The sequence below is a fragment of the Chrysemys picta genome, chromosome 1 (assembly GCF_011386835.1).
Source record: "Chrysemys picta bellii isolate R12L10 chromosome 1, ASM1138683v2, whole genome shotgun sequence".
Taxonomy (NCBI): domain Eukaryota; kingdom Metazoa; phylum Chordata; order Testudines; family Emydidae; genus Chrysemys; species Chrysemys picta.
In genome coordinates this window covers 51,696,524-51,717,871 of record NC_088791.1, presented here as the reverse complement: position 1 = coordinate 51,717,871, position 21,348 = coordinate 51,696,524, and the positions used below count along the sequence as shown (strand labels likewise).

At 44.0% G+C, this 21,348-nt stretch overlaps 1 protein-coding gene across 4 annotated transcripts in view; it reads right to left on the bottom strand.

Annotated features, from left to right (window-relative positions):
• Positions 1–21,348, bottom strand: part of DOCK4 (dedicator of cytokinesis 4) — a 403,168-nt gene that overhangs the window by 10,618 nt on the left and 371,202 nt on the right. For 2 of the 4 annotated variants that reach the window (XM_008162515.4, XM_042861754.2), the window contains 9 exons: positions 19,646–19,822; positions 14,597–14,680; positions 12,630–12,749; positions 11,951–12,072; positions 11,529–11,649; positions 10,926–11,007; positions 10,592–10,701; positions 8,967–9,134; positions 1,119–1,191 (listed from right to left, as the gene is read on the bottom strand). In XM_008162515.4, coding sequence (XP_008160737.2) covers positions 1,119–1,191; positions 8,967–9,134; positions 10,592–10,701; positions 10,926–11,007; positions 11,529–11,649; positions 11,951–12,072; positions 12,630–12,749; positions 14,597–14,680; positions 19,646–19,822 — 1,057 coding nt within the window. The remainder of the gene's footprint in view (positions 1–1,118; positions 1,192–8,966; positions 9,135–10,591; positions 10,702–10,925; positions 11,008–11,528; positions 11,650–11,950; positions 12,073–12,629; positions 12,750–14,596; positions 14,681–19,645; positions 19,823–21,348) is intronic. The other 2 variants (XM_042861791.2, XM_042861820.2) reach the window with 1 other exon arrangement.

Here is a 21,348-nt window from a genome sequence, read left to right as displayed (position 1 = left end):
CTTTTGAATTTTCATCCTGATTCAGGATGAAAAAATATTAGAAAACTCAATTTACTTTGCAGGATGGAAATTCCACTTCCTGGTCGGCTCTAGTTATAATTTTCTTTTGAATTGTATGATTTGAATTAATCTGTTTTACTGCAAACCATTTGGAGTGTCTCTGTGTATTCCAGAGTGATTTCAGTTTAAAACTTAGTGCTCTGTGAAGGGGTAATTACGCCAACAATACAGAAGCACTCTCATTTATATTTTCTTTATAGCCAATAATGGATGTTTCTTATTTACTTTAATATGTTAAAGATAATTAGATCTATTTCCAATAGCATTCCAGATATAAACAGGGGGAGCAGAGGTAGATTATGTATGGCTAAATGGGAAATGGATGTACCAAACTTCAGGGTTCCCTCCCATCCCAAGATCATCTCAACCTCCCCTTCAGCCTCCAGATGAACATGTATCTTTCTCCCACTCCTGAGCCTTTAAACTTCCTCCCAAGTGATCCAGTCCAGTCAGCTCAAGACCATGCTAGCAGGCAGACAGCCAGCAGCAATGCCTTCCCATCTGCTGTTCCATCTCTGACTCTGACTCCCTGCTATCTGCTGGGTCCTTCTGAATGCAAGGCTCAGATCACAGGTACACTGTTCTTTCCTTGTGAAGCAATTTGAGACGTATGGATGCGAAGTGCTATATGAGATCTAGGAACTATTATTATTCACCAGCCAGTCAGGAGGAGTGATATTCTAGAGTGACAACTTAAATTTATCTTCACTGACAGGGGCGGCTCCAGGCACCAGCGCACCAAGCGCATGCCTGGGGCGGCAAGCCGCGGAGGGCGGCCTGCCAGTTGCCGTGAGGGCGGTAGTCAGGAAGCCTTCGGCGGCATGCCTGAGGGAGGTCTGCCAGTCCCGCGGCTTCGGCAGCAATTCGGCGGTGGGTATGCTGAAGGCGCGGGACCGGCGGACCTCCCGCAGGCATGCTGCCGAATCCGTGTTACCAGCGGACCTCCCGCAGGCATGCCGCTGAAGGCTGCCTGACTGCCGTGCTTGGGGCGGCAAAATACATATAGCCGCCCCTGTTCACTGATACCCAGATTGGCAGTGGTACAGGATTCTACTCACCTTTCTCAGGGCCAGACAGGTTAGGATCACTTCGGGGCAAAGCACCATCTCCGATATGATTAAACAGCATTCTCTGGAAATTCAGAACAGTGCATTTTATGGGAAAAGACAATGGCAATCCAATGACCTTTTAAAAGACAATTACATTAATTTTGTAAAACCAAAATGTTCAAAAGAATTTGGCCCAAATTATTTAAATAAGGAAAATGATCTTGAAAACTGAGGTAATCCAAATATACAGAGCTGGTAGTTTTGTATCTTTGTTTTTTGTTTATTAAAGAGGCATATTGGGGTAATCCTCCCCACCCCCTGAGAACTTAAAATTTTATGGAAATGAGTAGAAAAAAATGGAGATGAATTCCTCCTTTTTGGAAACGTGTGCATATTGGAATAATTTGAGATAGTTATTATTTATTGGCTTTGGCAGTATATAAGGCAGTTCCCTGCCCCATTACAATTACAACCTAAGGCCCAATCCTGAAGTAAAATCTGTGTGCTTTGACTTCAGTTGGATACAAATGGGTATAGAGGTCCATCTGCAAGGATTCCTTGTAGGATCAGGACCTAAATTGGATACCGATATTTGGTGACGTCTCCTTGGTACAGGGTCATTTTCCTAATTCGACCCAAGATCTGACACTTCATGGTAGCAGGGTCCCTTAGCTTTATAGTGGGTAAGAATTATCCCCTGCATTATGGCAATTCCCTCCTACCTGAATATTGATTACTACAGAAATCATAGGAATACAGTGCTATGAAATTATTCTAAGTTTCCAGGTGTTTTTATTAGCAACATTCACACAGCACATTGATCACTTTTTGGAAATCCTTTTTGACATTAAATAACAGGAAAATAAAATAAGTAGCTATTCCCACAAATAACTCAGATCTAATTTTTGAGGCAAATCTAAATAGAGTGCTGTGTTCTACAATTTAAAGGCAGACCAGACCAACAATCAGTGAGGGAAAACCAGTCAAGCCAAATCCTGTTATCACATCATCTTCCAGCTTTAACTACTGCTCTTTGACAAGAAAGTGAGGCAATAAGTAAAAAAAAATCTGGTTTCCTTTCTGAAGGAAAAGTACAGGGGCTGAAAAAGCACTGAAGTCACCAGTAGGGATCAAGGAAGCAAATTCATATGAAACAGAAAGGAAAGAGGATAGATTGAAACAAAAGAACGACAGTTATGTATTTTGCAATGCTGTTGCAGCTGTGTAGGCTCTAGGATAAGAGAGAGACAAGATGGAAGAGGTAACTTTTATTTGGACCAACTTCTATTGGTGGAAGATACTAATATTTGGTTATGTCCAGGATGTTGAAGCTGATCATGGCATTCAGGAACAACATCATAACCAGCATCAACTTCCTGGATGGCACGATAAGCTTCAGCAATGGAACCCTACAGACAATTATATACAAGAAACACATGAATCACCTCACCTACCTTCACAGATCCAGTAACCACCCCAAACACACCAAGAAATCTGTTATCGAAAGCCAGGAACTCAGATTCCACAGAATATGCTCCAAAGATAGACCCTTAACATCTTTATAACTGCCTTCATCAAACAAAGAGACTCCATCACAGAAGCAAATCACATCAGGGAACGGGCCACCTAAATACCTCAAGAGAACTTACTTTGATACCAAACCCCCCACCCTGTCCCTCCAAAAAAAACAACAAAAAAACCCACCGACCCAAAACCCACCCAAACAAACCCCCAAACTCCAAACGCACATCCCTGCTTGTCACCCACCAACCCATACTGGAATCCATTATAGAGTATCATCAAACAATTACAACCCATACTTGATGGGAACCACATCCTGAAAGAAATCTTTCCCAAACCCTCTTTTCTGGCCTTTTAACAACTCCCCAAATCAGAAGTAAGCCTCCCATAGACCAGGACACACTAATTCAAAGCAGCACCAGACCGTGCCAGAACAACAGATGCAAAACCTACAGACAGAGGCAGATTAAGATCTCCTGAGGCCCTGGGTCAGAGCAAGTGTGTGCGTGTGTGTGTGTGGGGGGGCGCTCTGATGCTGGAATTGTGGCCCTGCCCAACCCCCTCTGCCTGCGGTCCCATCCCCATTCTGCCCGCGGCCCCACCCATGACCCTACCCCATTCCACCCCTTCCCGTGTCCCTGTCCACATTTTGGCCATTCATTAGGAACTGGGGAAACTTTTGGGATGGGGGGAGCCTATACAGGAGAGATGGGCTCCACTTAAACCAAAGTGGAACCAGACTGCTGGCACAAAACATTAAAAAGGTTGTAGAGCAGCTTTTAAACTAGGAGATGGGGGAAAGTCAACTGCTGCAGAGGAGCATGTGGATCGGACAGAGACTTCTCTTAGGGGAGAGTCTAATAATAGAGAATCTCCAGGTTATAGTCAGGAGCAGAGAATGGAAGAGGATAATGTAAGGGCCAGATCAGATGATAAACGTTCACATAAAAAAGAATCTGACACATCAGAAAAGGGCAGACAAATAAACAGTGACAAGTTTTTAAAGTGCTTGTACACAAATGCTAGAAGTCTAAATAATAAGATGGGTGAACTAGAGTGCCTTGTGATAAAGGAGGATATTGATATAATAGGCATCACAGAAACCTGGTGGACTGAGAGCAATGGGACACAATCATTCCGGGGTACAAAATATATCGGAAGGACAGAACAAGTCGTGCGGCGGGGGGGGGGGGAGGGGGAGGGGAAAGAGTGGCATTATATGTGACAGAAAATGTAGTAAAAATCTTAAGTGAATCCACGTGTTCCATAGAATCTCTATGGATAGAAATTTCATGCTCTAATAAGACTATAACATTAGGGATCTATTATCGACCACCTGACCAGGACAGTGATAGTGATGATGAAATGCTAAGGGAAATTAGAGAAGTTATCAAAATTAAGAACTCAATAATAGTGGGGAATTTCTGTTATCCCCATATTGACTGGGAACATTTCACTTCAGGACGAAATGCAGAGATAAAATTTCTCGATACTTTAAATGACTGCTTCATGGAGCAGCTGGTACGGGAACCCACAAGGGGAGAGGCAACTCTAGATTTAGTCCTGAGTGGAGCGCAGGAGCTGGTCCAAGAGGTAACTATAACAGGACCGCTTGGAAATAGTGACCATAATACAACAGCATTCGACATCCCTGTGGTGGGAAGAACATCTCAACAGCCCAACACTGTGGCATTTAATTTCAAAAGGGGGAACTATGCAAAAATGAGGGGGTTAGTTAAGCAGAAGTTAAAAGGTACAGTGACTAAAGTGAAATCCCTGCAAGCTGCATGGGCGCTTTTTAAAGACACCATAATAGAGGCCCAACTTCAATGTATACCCCAAATGAAGAAACACAGTAAAAGAACTAAAAAAGAGCCACCGTGGCTTAACAACCATGTAAAAGAAGCAGTGAGAGATAAAAAGACTTCCTTTAAAAAGTGGAAGTTAAATCCTAATGAGGCAAATAGAAAGGAGCATAAACACTGCCAAATTAAGTGCAAGAATGTAATAAGAAAAGCCAAAGAGGAGTTTGAAGAATGGCTAGCCAAAAACTCCAAAGGTGGTAATAAAATGTTTTTTAAGTACATCAGAACAGGAAACCGGTGGGACCTCTTGATGATCAAGCTACAAAAGGAGCGCTTACAGATGATAAAGTCATTGCAGAGAAACTAAATGGATTCTTTGCTTCAGTCTTCACGGCTGAGGATGTTAGGGAGATTCCCAAACCTGAGCCGGCTTTTGTAGGTGACAAATCTGAGGAACTGTCACAGATTGAAGTGTCACTAGAGGAGGTTTTGGAGTTAATTGATAAACTTAACATTAACAAGTCACCGGGACCAGATGGCATTCACCCAAGAGTTCTGAAAGAACTCAAATGTGAAGTTGCGGCACTATTAACTAAGGTTTGTAACCTGTCCTTTAAATCGGCTTCTGTACCCAATGACTGGAAGTTAGCTAATGTAACGCCAATATTTAAAAAGGGCTCTAGAGGTGATCCCGGCAATTACAGACCGGTAATTCTAACGTTGGTACTGGGCAAATTAGTTGAAACAATAGTTAAGAATAAAATTGTCAGATACATAGAAAAACATAAACTGATGAGCAATAGTCAACATGGTTTCTGAAAGAGAAATCATGTCTTACTAATCTATTAGAGTTCTTTGAAGGGGTAAACAAACTTGTGGACAAGGGGACAGAGTGTACTTAGATTTCCAGAGAGCCTCTGACAAGGTCCCTCACCGAAGGCTCTTAGGTAAGTTAAGCTGTCATGGGATAAAAGGGAAGGTCCTTTCATGGATTGAGAACTGGTTAAAAGACAGGGAACAAAGGGTAGGAATTAATGGTAAATTCTCAGAATGGAGAGGGGTAACTAGTGGTGTTCCCCAAAGGTCAGTCCTCAGACCAATCCTATTCAACTTATTCATAAATGATCTGGAGAAAGGGGTAAACAGTGAGGTGGCAAAGTTTGCAGATGATACTAAACTGCTCAAGATAGTTAAGACCAAAGCAGACTGTGACGAACTTCAAAAAGATCTCACAAAACTAAGTGATTGGGCAACAAAATGGCAAATGAAATTTAATGTGGATAAATGTAAAGTAATGCACATGGGAAAAAATAACCCCAACTATACATACAATATGATGGGGGATAATTTAGCTACAACAAGTCAGGAAAAAGTTCTTGGAGTCATCGTGGATAGTTCTCTGAAGATGTCCGCGCAGTGTGCAGAGGCGGTCAAAAAAGCAAACAGGATGTTAGGAATCATTAAAAAGGGGATAGAGAATAAGACGGAGAATATATTATTGCCCTTATATAAATCGATGTTACGCCCACATCTCGAATACTGCATACAGATGTGGTCTCCTCATCTCAAAAAAAGATAAACTGGCACTAGAAAAGGTTCAGAGAAGGGCAACTAAAATGATTAGGGGTTTGGAACGGGTCCCATATGAGGAGAGATTAAAGAGGCTAGGACTCTTCAGCTTGGAAAAGAGGAGACTAAGGGGGGATATGATAGAGGTATATAAAATCATGAGCGATGTGGAGAAAGTGGATAAGGAAAAGTTATTTACTTATTCCCATAATGAAAGAACTAGGGGATCACCAAATGAAATTGATAGGCAGCAGGTTTAAAACAAATACAAGGAAGTTCTTCTTCACACAGCGCAGTCAACTTGTGGAACTCCTTACCTGAGGAGGTTGTGAAGGCTAGAACTATAACAGCGTTTAAAAGAGAACTGGATACATTTATGGTGGTTAAGTCCATTAATGGCTATTAGCCAGGATGGTTAAGGAATGGTGTCCCTAGCCTCAGTTTGTCAGAGGATGGAGATGGATGGCAGGAGAGAGATCACTTGATCATTGCCTGCTAGGTCCACTCCCTCTGGGACCCCTGGCATTGGCCACTGTCGGTAGACAGGATACTGGGCTAGATGGACCTTTGGTCTGACCCAGTATGGCTGTTCTTATGTTCTTATGATCCCGACCCATTCCGCCCCCTCATCTGCAGCCCCATCCCCCTGTTCACTCCTTTTGGCACCCCCAAGACCATAGAAGCTCTATCCCCATGCCACGGCCCCAGGGCCTCAGAGGGGAGTGAGGGCTCCTCCAGTCCTGGGGCTGCAGCCAGGGTCTGAGCGCTGGGGCTTCCCGCGCTACCCTGTGCTTCCGCTGAGGACCGGGGTCCGGGCACTGGGGCTTCCCCTGCCCCACCCCACCTGCCTGGCACTTCTGCCAGAGACCAGGGTTGGGGAGCTGGGGCTTCCACGCCTGCCCCACAGATTCTGCCACGGCTCTGAGCTTCTGCTGCCCCATGGCAGATTTCTGCTGGGGCCCCCGGACACGGGCCCTAGGGGTCCATGGATAATCTGCCACAGCCCACAGACTTATCTCCACTGCTAGGATGATTAATGCCTGACACAACACACAAGATCCATGGGTCCTACGTATGCCTATCACAATAAGTGGTGTAGCTCATCCAGTGCATCAAATGCCTCAACAATTATGTGTGTGAAACCAGACAATCACTTCATTCTTGAATGACCTCACACAGAAAAATGATAAAAGACAAAAACACCCTACCACCTGTGGGCAAACACTTTTCACAAAGCGATACTCCATATCTGACCTCTCAGTCCTCATCCTCGAAGGAAATCTGCACAATACCTTCAAAAGTTGAGCTTAGGAACTTAAGTTCGTATCTCTGGTAAACTCTAAAACTCATGGTCTCAACATAGACACTGGGTTTATGGATCATTACAACATTTTGTAACCTACTAACCTTCCTTTTTCCTATGACTGCAGAGGTGTTAATTGCCCACTTCATTTTAAGTAGTTTCTTGCAACATGTGCTAACCTCTCATGTTTAACAATCTGTCCCACCCAGTATTTAGCTGTGACACTTCCAGACCTGAAGAAGAGCTCTGTGAATCATAGAATCATAGAATATCGGGGTTGGAAGGGACCTCAAGAGGTCTTCTAGTCCAACCCCCTGCTCAAAGCAGGACCAATTCCCAACTAAATCATCCCAGCCAGGGCTTTGTCAAGCTGGGCCTTAAAAACCTCCAAGGAAGGAGACTCCATCACCTCCCTAGGTAACGCATTCCAGTGCTTCACCACCTTCCTAGTGAAATAGTGTTTCCTAATGGAGGTTCCTAGTGGACCTCCCCCACTGCAACTTGAGACCATTGCTCCTTGTTCTGTCATCTGCCACCACTGAGAACAGCCGAGCTCCATCCTCTTTGGAACCCCCCTTCAGGTAGTTGAAGGATGCTATCAAATCCCTCCTCATTCTTCTCTTCTGGAGACTAAACAATCCCAGTTCCCTCAGCCTCTCCTCATAAGTCATGTGCTCCAGACCCCTAATCATTTTTGTTGCCCTCTGCTGGACTCTTTCCAATTTTTCCACATCCTTCTTGTAGTGTGGGGCCCATAACTGCACACAGTATTCCAGATGAGGCCTCACCAATGTCGAATAAAGATTGAAAACTTCTCTCTTCCACCAACACAAGTTGCTCCAATAAAAGATATTACCTCACCCACCTTGTCTCTCTTATGTAGGAGAATGACTCCAATCATGGAGCAAATAAGGACTAAAAAAGACAACAAACCAATTACGGGGGCAAGTGTCTATGGAGCTTTTCAAGCTAGGTCACCAACAATAGGCATTCACATTCTTCATATGGAGAACAAGTAAGAGAGACAAGGCATCACAACCCATCCAGAGACTAAGCAGCTAGCACTGAAAAGTAGTCAGTAGATAGATAGATGTAATCTTAAGCAGCCACTCAAGGCAGGACTACTTGTCCAATATTTCCGTGGCTTGGGTCCTACTCCTTGTAACTTCCTCAAATGAGGTGTGCAGTGTTCTGGCAGCATTGGATTGGAAGAGCAGGCATTTCCCTTTGTGCCTCTTCTTTTTCAGGTTGAAAGACAACGGTATAAATTACTCTTTCACTTGGTGACAAAGAAATCCAGGGAGTATAGTATGAATGCTCCGATGGAGACCCTGAATGCAAACTAGTGCTAGAATATAAGTAGTAGGGACTAGTGACAGCATCCATATCTATTTTTTATAAAGTGCTAAGTGATGATTTGGCCTTTAAAATCTCTCAAGAGTGAATATGTTTTTCTGATGATAGAGGGTTAGAACGGTATCTTTTGCATATGACCCATTCTTGCTATCCTGGAAGGAAGGGGCTCTGAGAAGCATACCTGCCCCTTTTCCTAGAAAAGTTAGACTCCCTTTAAGGACATGAGAGGAAGAGGGGGAATAGTTGAAACTTCCTGCCTTTGAAATATACTTCTTTGCATGAGAAAAGTAATTTTCTACTTACCCTGTCTGGGGACACTGAGGGTAGAGATAGATTGGGAGATTTTCCTGTCAGGTGAGCCTCTGGGAGAGTGGAGATTGGGCCTAGCGGCTCCTCACGCTCTCTTGGTGAATCTCTGGTACAGCGGGGAATGGAGGCCGCATTCCACTTGGCAAAGCAAGAGTTTACAGGCTGGGAGCAAAAATGGCACAGTTCTTTCTTTATGGCTGACTGAAAAGCCACTTTACATACAGAATATCTGCAGGTCTTTGCTCTATGCAGCTTTGGCTGCTCTGCCATTCTGAGTTTGGCAGGAAGCTGTCAGTTGAGAGTACTCATTTTGTGGTCCCTGAGAACTGCTTCTCAGCCTGGCTAAGATTAAGTATTTGTTCTGAGATTGTCAGCTATCATGATGATGGGCATGGTATAAAAGCTTAAATAGAAAAGAGGAGAATATTTTCTCTTCAAGAACCACCTTAATAGCCAAGAGGTGGAGAGTGAGTGAGAGAGAGGCAGAACTAAAATTTAAGAGAAAGCACCAAATAATTTCTAAAGTAAAAGAACCAGAACTACTGCGTTTCATGTTGTCAGAGGCAGGATTTCTGGGGGGGAATCAGAATGGATGTCGTTTGCCACTGTCATTGGGCTCCCTGTCAAAGTGCTTCAGTTTCCACAGTCTCTGCAATAACGAAGGCCATCCTGTGGAGACGGAATGGACTAGAAGTGCTTTTACATGTATAACAAGGGGAAAAGTAGGAAAGAAAGTAGGCCCATTAATAAAAAGCATTTAATTAATGAGGATTCAAAATTGGCTGGTACAGAACTCATTTTGTACGCCTTTTTAATCCACAGAACTAAAAGAATAGCGATATTCCTACGTAGGATTCAAAGATGGTGATTTTAAAATGAAAACTCATTTCTCCTCTCTCTCCTCCCTTCTCAACCCCAAGCCAGAAAAAATGCCTCCCCTTTCCTATTTGACCCTCCTCTCTGAAATGACATGAGGATTTAGAAATTGCCATATGTGATTGGTTTAGTAATATATCTTGCCTTTGACAATGGCCAGTAATTATGATGTTTCAGAGGAAGGAGAATGGAAGCTCACTATGGACAACTGCTATTGTAACAGCCCTTCCACTTTCCTTGCTCCTGACCTTACACATGAACAGTCACGTAATGGCAGGAAGATGGACTATATGACCTTCGCATCTCCCACTTCTTTGATTTTATATCAAAACGAGGTCTAAACTGGGCAGATGGTAATCACAGATTAGATCAATTTAAGCAGATTCACATTTCAATTATTGCTTTTTCTCTTTAGTATGTACTGTATATTTTACTAAAGTAATATTGCCTATAAATATGCAGAGAACCTTTCCTTTTTCCCATTGTATTCATAATGTTGCCAGTTCGGAGGAATACCTACCTACCAAAAGTAACAACAGTGGGTAGAGGTTGTAGCGGTAGGCAATTATCTGTTCTATCTGAAAACATCTGAACATTACCAAATGAGGAAGTGCCCAAATTTTCTCATACTGATTTCTCTGATCTCTTCTAAAATAAAATGTTCCTGCTGAATTAGAGACAAAGTTAAAGTTAAAGAAGCTTTATTATCATATTCATCAGAGTAAACGTAACAAACTGTGTACCTGTGAAGGTTCTGCAGGAATCGGGTAGATGGCACTGCATGGCCTCTCTCTTGGGGACAGGCAAGAATTTTCTCTGGAATGTTTATGTTTGTCAGACAACAAAGGAGAAGCTGGAATATAAAAAAACCCCCAAAAGATAACTTAATGCACTAAAATACTGATCACTTAAATTCTGTGGGCCAATTTCATAACAGAGAGAGACATCCTATTGTTCCTCTCCCAACAATTCACCTTCCTCTGACAATAAATTGCATTCTGTGTCACACAGGCAATAATTTGAGATTCAGTGGGTTAGTGTATTGACAGCCATTTAACTCAGTGGACAAGCACTAACCTCTGGCACTGGATGGAGCAGAGCTGGTCACATTAGGTGAAGCGGAATGAGTAGAGCTCAAGCTTGAGGTAGATGGACTTGGCTGGAAGTTGATGAGACACTCTTATGAGCACATCATACATACAAGTTTGTAAAATACAAATACACTGCATATGTATTACACAAACATTTTGCCCAGAGAATATTTTATAATTTATTACATTAATTTTCCAAGAGCTTTAAGCAGCAAACAGATGTAAATAATATGAATATCATTTATTACATTTTGAACTTGCCACAGTGTTAATGACAATTAGACCAAAAGGTCTGACTAGAGAAAAGAAACGGATTTGTGTTAGATTGTGTAGCTTTAAATAATTTTTCTCACATACATTTATATCTTCAAATTGGACTGTATAGTTATGTAAATAATAATCATTCTCTATAACTAAAAAGGCTGACAACCCATAGAACATGAAGGTCTGTTTATAAAAAAAGCTTGTAACACTCTTTCAATCACAATTCTAAAGTAAACAGAAGATGATAGTGAGTAAATAAATCTAATGCTTTCTTGTGAGAAATCAATAAGATTGTATTTAGCTTAGCTGTGGCAATACTTTGTACCTGCATGTTGAAAACTTCGTCGGAGCTTTCTGATTGCCCAGTGATATTGCTGACTTCAGCAGAGGCTTGTGATGACAATGACGAGGATGAATATCTGTTTACGGCTGGGTAACTTAATGGACTGTTACAGGAAAAATAAAAAATTGATGTAGTTAATTCCTATTCAAGTTTTCCAATTTATTAAACATCAATGGGGAACAAAGAGAAAATAAACACTATCTCATCTCTTATCTCATACACTCTAATTTGGGTTTATTTATTATACTGTGATTTTTATCAGCTATGGATGTCTGCAGATGCCTGTGGACTGATATATTAAGAAGCATATATACGATAAACTACACCACAGAGAAAAACTGTTCAGTACATCGTATAAAAGTGCCAAAAACTAGAAATTCATGGTAATTTAATCTTTGATTTACCTGCGTCTAGGAATTACCCTGGCACCATCTGGACTCATAGAAGCAGGCGCTGAATTTCTACATACACGAGGGCTTCCATTAGGGAAGTGAACAGGACTAGCTTGCACACATGCAGAGAATTCCTAATTATTGGTTAAAAAAAGGTTAATTAGAATAAGAAAAGCACCATCAAGCATTTTGTGACATACTTTTCAATGTACTATCTGTACATTTTCATTTTGAATCAGGTGCATTAAATATTAATATCTAAGAAACTAAAGTATTTTTTCTGCAGTGATGTTCAACATTTTCCTTTGATAAAGTAAAATCATTATTTTTCTTTAAGTCGCAAAGATAATTTCAAAAAGTGAAGAGAAGCTCCAGTGCTACATCAATGTAATGCAACCAAGCAACCAAAAGATGTCTCTATTCGTCACTTAGCAGAACTAACAACCATGTTCAAATGAAGCAGTCACTGCAGGTAAGCTGTGTCCAGGGCCGGCTCTAGGCATCAGCGTTCCAAGCATGTGCTTGGTGCGGCACTTTTCAAGGGGCGGCACTCCGGTTTTTTTTTGTTTTTGTTTCGGCGGCGGCACTCTGCCCCCCCCGCTCCCCCCCCCTTTTTTTGCTTGGGGTGCCAAAAAACCTGGAGCCAGCCCTTGCTGTGTCCTATGGCCTGTCAGTGCATCTGTTCACATACCTGTATTCCCAAACTTGACTTCATCACAAAGAACTGATCAACTAGCTTTTTGTGTAAAGGTCTCATATCCTGAGGCACAAACTTCTCATGTACAGCTAATCCAAATTCTAGAATCTGGGCCTTCACAAAAAAAGGGGAGAAAAAAAAGACATTTATTTGTTGCGTTTCAGTTTAATTTTTGCTTTCCATCATTAACCACCATGCTACAATGCTATGAATTCACAGAAATACATATTTTAAAAGGACCTTGATATTAAACAAGGCCTAAGGCCAAAACCAGGCATTTAGACAAAAACATTTACTTTTCTCCTCTTTGTGCTACTTGACTTTCAGAAGAATTTAGCTGACTTGATACCAATGACTCAGTGTGAAATGTGTGAATAAGCAGTTCTAAAAGTATGAATGAAGACTTTCCCCAAATAATACTGGGAAGAAAATGTCACTGCGTAGAAAAATGTGAGAGATGATAACTCTGGTAAGGAGCTAGCAGATCTGGGCAGACAACATGGATGTGTGCAAACACAGTTCTTGGAATGCACATCCTGCTATAACTACAGAGCCCATGTTATTTCACTACCAGGTATCTCCTAAGCAGTGATAATTAATGTGGTGGCTTTATATGAGGGACAAAGGTCCACCAGGCTTGAGAGTAATAGCACCAAAATATATCACTTATTATCTTGTTCATATTTACTTAGATGGATTTAAAATATTGGCTTGGTTAAGTGATGAACCAAATAAACTTTAATGTAAAATCGAACGGTTACATTATGTTGTAATATCTTTGAATGAGAGCATCCAGCGGACATTTTGAGCCAGCATCTCAGTGGTTGTAAATCAGCAGAGCTGCACTGACTTCACCATCACAGGTGAAAATGACCATTTTGTTTCAGGGCAGGTCAACATTAATCTCTGCTTCTGAGGTGTTATGCTGCCTCATGGGAGTTTACCCTTAGATCCCTTGTGCCCCATTCTCTCATGAGGCCCTGCTCTCCAGCTGGACTACATCTTCCATGATGCATCATGGCTCTCCCTGCAACTGAGCCACTGCAGTGAATCATGCGAGTATATGGGGTCAACATGCAGAAACAAAACATTTCATCTAGGTTTCTCCCCAATGAAAAATTCAGCCAAAATTGATTTTTCCTACAGAAAATTTCTATTTTGACAAAAAACGACTTTTTTAATTGGAAAATGTTTTGTTGGATGTTTTTGACCAGCCTAGCAAGTAGGTAAAGTTTATCTTAACCAAGTGAATATTTAAAGTTCCTTTTTCATATTTTATTGTGAAACAAAGGGGAAAATAAAATATCAAAATAAAAAGTAGACATAGTTAATGTCATTTCCCAGCACATCTCTTCCTTTCAATTCATCACAAACTATGCAGCTCATCTATCTTTATTTTCCATAAATAGTAACTTCTACATTAAGCAATTAAAACCACACAATAAAAACAAATACAATAGAAAAAAAAGGAGAAATACAGTTCAAAGATCAAATAGTGATCCTAAGTTTTTATATAAAGTGCAACCTCTCAATTCCTTAGTTCCTGTCTATTTTTATTTCCTAGTCAGGCAAGTATTCGTGGAATTTTTTTTTAACATAGTACAAGTTGTATTATTACTACAATATACTTTTTAGTCATAGCAGAGTCAGTCTGTCGTAGTGGTAAAATATGTAACAACATGCAAATAAAACAAATATTTGCAAATGTAAATATGAAAGGACGTTCTGCCTCTTATTGGTCCACTTATATTTTTTTGGAGAGAGGAAAAGAGGATCAGAGGGATTAAGTTAACTACACTTGGAAACCTACTTATAGGGAGTTGCACGCTATCTGAAAACTTATACAGCAAATATCGAGGGCCACTGAGCAGCTAAACACTGCAATTTCATATCTTATCCGGGCACATATCAATTTCAGCTAGAATACACAGCAGGCTCTCTATGTCTTTTCTCCATTTTACCTGCTCAAGCATCAGCTCTCTCAAGCGTGTGATCTTCTCCCCATCCTCTGGGTGGTTCAAGATATATTCCTTCACAAAGAATGCCTAAGCAGAACATAATCATGGCACAAAGTCACAACAAGTTTGATGAATATGTTTACAACAGCTTTAAGGCACCAGGTTTTTCAAAACAAAACCCCAACTCTTCCCACGGCAGTACAGAATAGTAAAATCATGTATCACAGTTATAGATCCATTTTCATATTTAAAGGTACTGCCGTTCTTTTTTAACAAACTGATATGCAACTTATACACAGAGAGCACCTGCACAAATAAATGGCAGACATTTCTTGTATGAAAAGCCTTTAACCGAGGTCCAATAAGTGAACCGCTTCCATTTGGCCAGGTAGGTCGCTCTGGTGGGAGGCTTTCTGCTGCCCAACAGGGCCTGTTAAACACCGGCCGAGCGCTTCTGCTCCTCTGCATTTAACCATGCAGCAGCCAAGCCATCAGGTGCAGCGCTGCCAGGTTTGGATGCAGAAGACTGCCGTGGTTTTAGGACAGCAGGTCTGGCCTGAGCGGCAGCTGTAACAGAACAGCCACCGAGGGGTACAGCAGTGTGCCGAACCTGTGCTGGTGAGGCCAAGCCGGCACTATGAGGATCACCTTTGCCTTGTCTTGCTTGATCTTCATGAGGACCCTGTGAATTAACAGCACTGGGGGGAAGGAGTACAACAAAGCCCCCAACCAAGGAAGTAGAAAAGCGTCCGACAGGGAGCCTCTTTCGATCCCCCGAATTGAGCAGAAAACGTGGCATTTCCTGTTCTGCCTGGGTGTGAACAGGTCCATCTGGGGAATCCCCCACCTCTGGAAGATGACGCTGACAACTTCCAGATGGAGGGACCACTCATGGTGAGATGAGAAGGTCCTGCTGAGGCGATCTGCCAAAGCGTTCCTGACCCTGGTGGGTGGCTACGAGATGAATGTTGTGTTGTACACAGAAGTCCCAGAGCCTGATGGCTTCTTGGCAAAGGGCAGATGATCTGGCTCCGCCTTGCTTGTTGATATAGAATATAGCCGCTGTATTGTCTGTCAGGACCTGGACCATCCTGCTTTCTATGTGAGGTAGGAAGGCTTGGAAGGCCAGGCAAACTGCACCCTGATGTTGATGTGAAGGGAGCGATGGTGACTCGACCAACGATCTTGTGTTCTGAGATCGCCCAGGTGGGCTCCCCACCTCAGGTCTGAGCCATTGGAGATGACAGTCACTGATGGGGACGGAGCTGCGAAGGGAACTCCCTCCAACACTGATGCAGGATTCTTCCACCAAGTGAGTGACGACAGTACGGGTCTGGAACCCTGACCGCATGGTCCATGCTGTGTCTGTTGGGGATGTAGACCAACGCCAGCCACGCAGAGGCAGAGCCATGCGTGCCGGACTATGTAAGTGCAGGCCGCCATGTGGCCCAACAATCGCAGGCACGTGTGAGTGGTGGTGAGAGGGTGGGCTTGCATGCACGACAGGAGGTCCACCATGGCTTGGAACCAAGCCTCGGGGAGGAAGGCTCTGGCCTGAGTAGAGTTGAGGACCACTTCAATGAACACTATACGTTGCACTGAAATTAAGGTAAACTTTTTCTCATTTATTAACAGTCCCAGGTCGCGACAGGTGGCGCAAACCAGATCAAGATGCGACCGCATCTGATCCTGGGACCAGCCCTTTATCAGCCAGTCGTCAAGGTACGGGTAAATTTGAACACCCTGGCACCTCAGATAAGTGGCCACTGGCACTATGCACTTTAAAACTACTCTTGGTGCTGAAAAGAGACCGAAGGGCAGCACAGTGAATTGGAAATGGTGCTGGCCCAGCACAAAACAGAGGAAGTGCCTGTGCCCTGGGAAAATGGAAATATGGAAATCCTTCAAGTTGAGGACAGTGTACCAGTACTTCAGATCCAAGTGAAACTTCAACTTCTTGAGAGACTTGTTGAGGCAACACAGGTCCAAAATGGGTCTGAGGTCCCCTTTTGCTTTCGGGATTAGGAACTAGCGGGAGTAAAACCTTTTTCTTTCATGTCCCGGCATCTCTACCACCACCAGGTGTAGGAGGTTCTCGACCTCTTGGACGAGAAGTTGCTCATGAGAAGGGTCCCTGAAGAGGGATGAGGAAGGGGGGTGGGAAAGAGGGTTGGTCACGAACTGCAGGGTGTACCGTGAAGATATTACGTTGAGCACCCAACGGTCCCAGGTCAGCCATGACCAGGCTGACTGGAAGGGGCACAGATGGTTGAGGAAAGAGTGGGAGGGTGTATCCTGGGAACTGACTGAGGTGCTGTCCTCGAGCACACCCTCAAAATGACTTCTTCTGGCCTCCTTGGCTCCTGGAAGGGCCAGGCTGAGCAGACAAATGGGAAAACAAAGTGTAATGCCGCTTAGACCCCTTGTCTCTATCCTTTCTCCTGTAGGTGCTCAGCCGGAGAGTCCCCCAGGACCTAGACTGGGGAGGCGGTGGGCCAAACGGCTTCCTGGTCTGTGAGGGATATGAAGGCCCAAGGAGCGGAGGGTGGCACAGGAGTCTTTAAGGCCATGAAGTTTGTTTCTGTGAGCATGGAGAAGAGCCCTACCCCCTCAAATAGGAGTCCTGAATAGTGACCTGCATCTCCTGGGATAACCCAGAGGACTGCAGCCAGGAGCTGCACCTCATGACCATCACCGAGGCGACCACCCCAGGCTGTGAGTCCATAGTGTCCCAGGCCATCTGGAGGACCCCTCTCACCATTGCTGTGCCTTCTTCCACCAAAGCAGCGAACTCCTGGGGTCGGTCCTGTGGGAAGGCCTCCTTGAATTTCCTGTTAAAATTGAACCTGCCTAACAAGGCCTGGTGGTTAGACACCCAAAATTGCAGGCTGGCAGGCGAATAAACTTTTCTGCCAAACAAGTCCAGTCTCTTGGCATCTTTGTTTTTCGGCGTGCCACTGACCTGGCCCTGCCTATCCCTTTCATTAACAGCAGACATGACCAGTGATGCCGCTGGAGGGTGCGTGTACAAGTATTCGAACCCTTTTGCAGGGACGTAATACTTCTTTTCTGCCTTCTTAGAAATAGGCGGAATGGAAGAGGGGGTCTGCCACAGCAATTTGGCAATCTTAAGGACCCCTGGGTGGACAGATACCGGAGGAGGATATAACATTCAAGTGGTCGGTGGACTCCTCCGCGAACTCACTTTTTAAGTTCAAATTGGTAGCCACCCTCTTAAGAAGGGCCTGGAGCTCCTGGAAGTCGTCGGGGGGCGGGACTGCCTGTTCGGGAGGGACCTGCCACTGCTTCGTCCAGAGACGACAACGATTGCACTGCTGGGGGAGGGGCAAGTTCACCTTCCCTCTCTGGGGATGGCTCCTTGGGTGTTGGAGCCTGCTGTGCTATCCCCGCATTGGATTCGGTGCTGTGTTCTGACTCTGGTGCCAGCGGTGCTGGAGGCAGCTTGTCCGAGGCGGCCAAGGAAGACTGGTGGGAATATGGGACCGGCATTATGGGCACACCCCACGGGTTCCAGCATAGCCACTGAGCGGGCCACTGTCCCTGCTGCCATGCCGTAGCTGCAGATGCCGCACCGGTCTCATGGGTCAGCAGTGAATCACCCCTCCTCAGCAAGGGGGCTGAACTCCTGGTCTGACTCTGACCACTGCCCTTCTGGTGACCACGGCCTGAGTTTCCTGACTGACCCTAATTGGCGACCGGTGAGACGAGGGCAAGGACTGGTGCATGCCTGACAAACAGTACCAGGGAGATTGAGACTGGTGTCATGATAGGGAGCGATCCCATCCCGGGTGGGGACCGACATCTAGGAGACCGTGTAGGTGAAGGTGACCTGCGCTGCAGCGATCTTTGGTGGGAAGCTCGCCGATACCATGGGTATGGGAACCGGTGCCTCGACTCCAGTGACTGGTAGGAAGAGAGAGGTCCTAGGCTGCGGAGATGGGGCTTTACGCCTGAGGTCCGGGGACCGAGGATGCTCCACTGCTGTATGCGGTTGGCCCATGACTGGCTTGCCCTTAGATGTTGGAGTCTTAGCTAAGTCTGGCGCCTGGCGTGGCAACAGCAGTACCAGATGGCCTGCTTGTTCTTTAGCCGCCAGGGCTGCTTCGGGCAAGGGTCCCCTGCCGCTCCCAGGAGTTGGAGGCGGATCCCTGGCCGGGCTGGGGGGTCCGACCACAGTGGTACCCCCGTGAAGCCTCGGGACAGGCACCTGGTCTGACATAGGTCCTTTGTTCGAAGCCCCTTTCCCCTCTGGTGCTGGGGGGGCTCTTCTTCTTTTGCTGCTGCTTAGGCACCAGCGAGGGGGAATGGTGCTGAGCGGAGCCTGGTGCTGGCAGTGGACTCCGTACCGATGTCGAGGTACTTGGCGTGGGGTCCAAGCGGGAGGGCTCCAACACAGGACAAAGCGCAGCCTCCATGGGGAGGGCCCTCAAGCACATATCCTGCTTCTTTTGGGTTCTATGATGAAAGTTTTTACAGATTCTGCACTTGTCATTTCTATGGGACTGCCCCAAGCACTTCAAACAGCTCTCATGGGGGTCACTAATAGGCATCGGCCTGTTGCATGACGAGCATGGTTTGAAGTCGGGGTAACAGGGCATGCCCCGCTCCGGGGCCAAGTCCCAGCAGGGACTCTAACTTAACTTAATGGCTAACTAAGTACCTACAAACTATATACAAAGAAGATAGACAATGGGCTAACCGCTAACATCCTGTAATGCAAGACGAGGTGCTCCGACCAACCATCCTGGGCAGTAAGAAGGAAGTGAGAGGGTGTAGGGCCGGCAGCTCCTAATATACCAGCACATGGGAATGACACTCAAGAGGGTGTCATAGCCGACCCTTTGATATTTATTTTAGTATAGGTGATTATGTATAATGTAGTGTCTATTAGCACCCATTATATATAATACCATCTGTATGTTTTTATACAGAGCAAGAGTTAGACAGAAAGTGCTTGCAATTAGTAAAACTATGCATGAAACAGATAATACAACAGATCCGTAATATATATTTTCTAAATAAACTGTTTACCTCTTGGTACCTAGCAACTCCACCATTAACTGCTGCATCTATGACCCCATTCAGACACATTGTGAGTGGGTTTATATTCTGCATCTGTCGGGTCTGACACTGACTAATCAGAGTTCTCAGCTGCTGGTTCTTATTTTCCAGCACTTCAATAGCATTCTCGAGGGGACTCATTTCCACCTGGGGGGAAAAAAAATCACCCATGCTTAATTCTCAAATATTTAACAGATAATTTATTAAAGGCTGTTTTTGCTGAATTCTAGACTCTAAACAAGGTTATTCTATATTACTAATTTCTCCTATATTTGTAGATAATTCCTACATGCTTGGGTTGACCCTTGTGAGATATGAGGTCAAAGACAGAATGACTTCAACCACACAAGCAAGGACCAAATTCCACTAGCAAATCATATTATCTGACTCTGCAAGGCTGGTGAGCACCTCCTGCTAAATACTGAGCCCTTTAACTCCTGGTGGAATTAACAGGGCACTCATTATCAGTTCCGGAGTGATAAAAATTTCTGTGCCTTACTAAAGGGTCAGAGGAGTTTCCCTAGCTGCTAATATATACTGCAAGAAGACTGAAAGGCAGAAGAAAGTTTACAATTCAGTAGCTAGAGTAGAGAATAGACTGTTCCATGGCCTCTATAGTTGTCATCATTTACCAGATGTTACCACGCAGTGGTATTTGAGACAATGCAATTATGTGCTATGCTAAGCATAGATATAATTGTTGGCAAAAACTGACTGTAATGGTGATAAAGGTACCTAAGGGAGGGTCTCCTGCTATTTTGGGGTGACATTTTTCATGCAAAATATTGGGCTGTGCAGTATTGATCTGGGAACTTATGTGTACTGGAGTAGCAGCCACAGTACCAATCAGCTAACAGATTTTCTCTTGCTTTACACAGAATTGTGTGTCATTTGATTTGTACTAAATTGAGTAGCTATTTTTCAGTTGGGACTATACCAGAAGGATGAGAGAAAGACTGACAAACAAAATAACAAAATAAAAAAGAGAGAAAAGAGTAGATTTTTAAAAGGAAATAATTTGTACAGCAGTAACTGTGCGTTTAATGGGGACTAGTTTCCCACATTAGTATTGGACTGTCTTCTTTGGCAAGAGGGAGAATATTGGCATGTGCCAACCTTGTGGTCCTGAAACTTGCCAAGTTGGCTAGAGAACTTTAAACAAGAAGGATTATTTTTCAGAATATATTTTGAATGTATTAGAGAAGTTTCCCTGAAATTTAACTATGAAGAAAAACAATAAATTACAAGCTGGTAGTAATGGGCTGCTACTTTAGACCTTGATCTTACAATGAGCTTCACGTAGGCAGGTTTCTGTGCCCATGCAGAGACCCAGTGACTTTAACAGGGCTCCATGCAGAGAGAGGGATCCACCCCCCTGGCACTTATAGCAGAACTGGGGCCCTGAGAATGATTACCTTTCAAGTATACCAAAGACATGTTAGGCCATAAATAATCTAATCACTGAACACTGTCATACCAGGTTCTAAAAAAATAACTTGCTGACATTAAGTGTCACCTCTGACTATATTTTTCTTGTTTTTTTGGCTTGAATTGTTTGAATCATTCACAATGATGGTTGGTGGTTCCAACCAGTGCTATTCAGTTATTTATGGGAACTAGATACCATAGAAGGATTTAAAAATCATTTATTAGCTTTATTGAACATAAAAAGC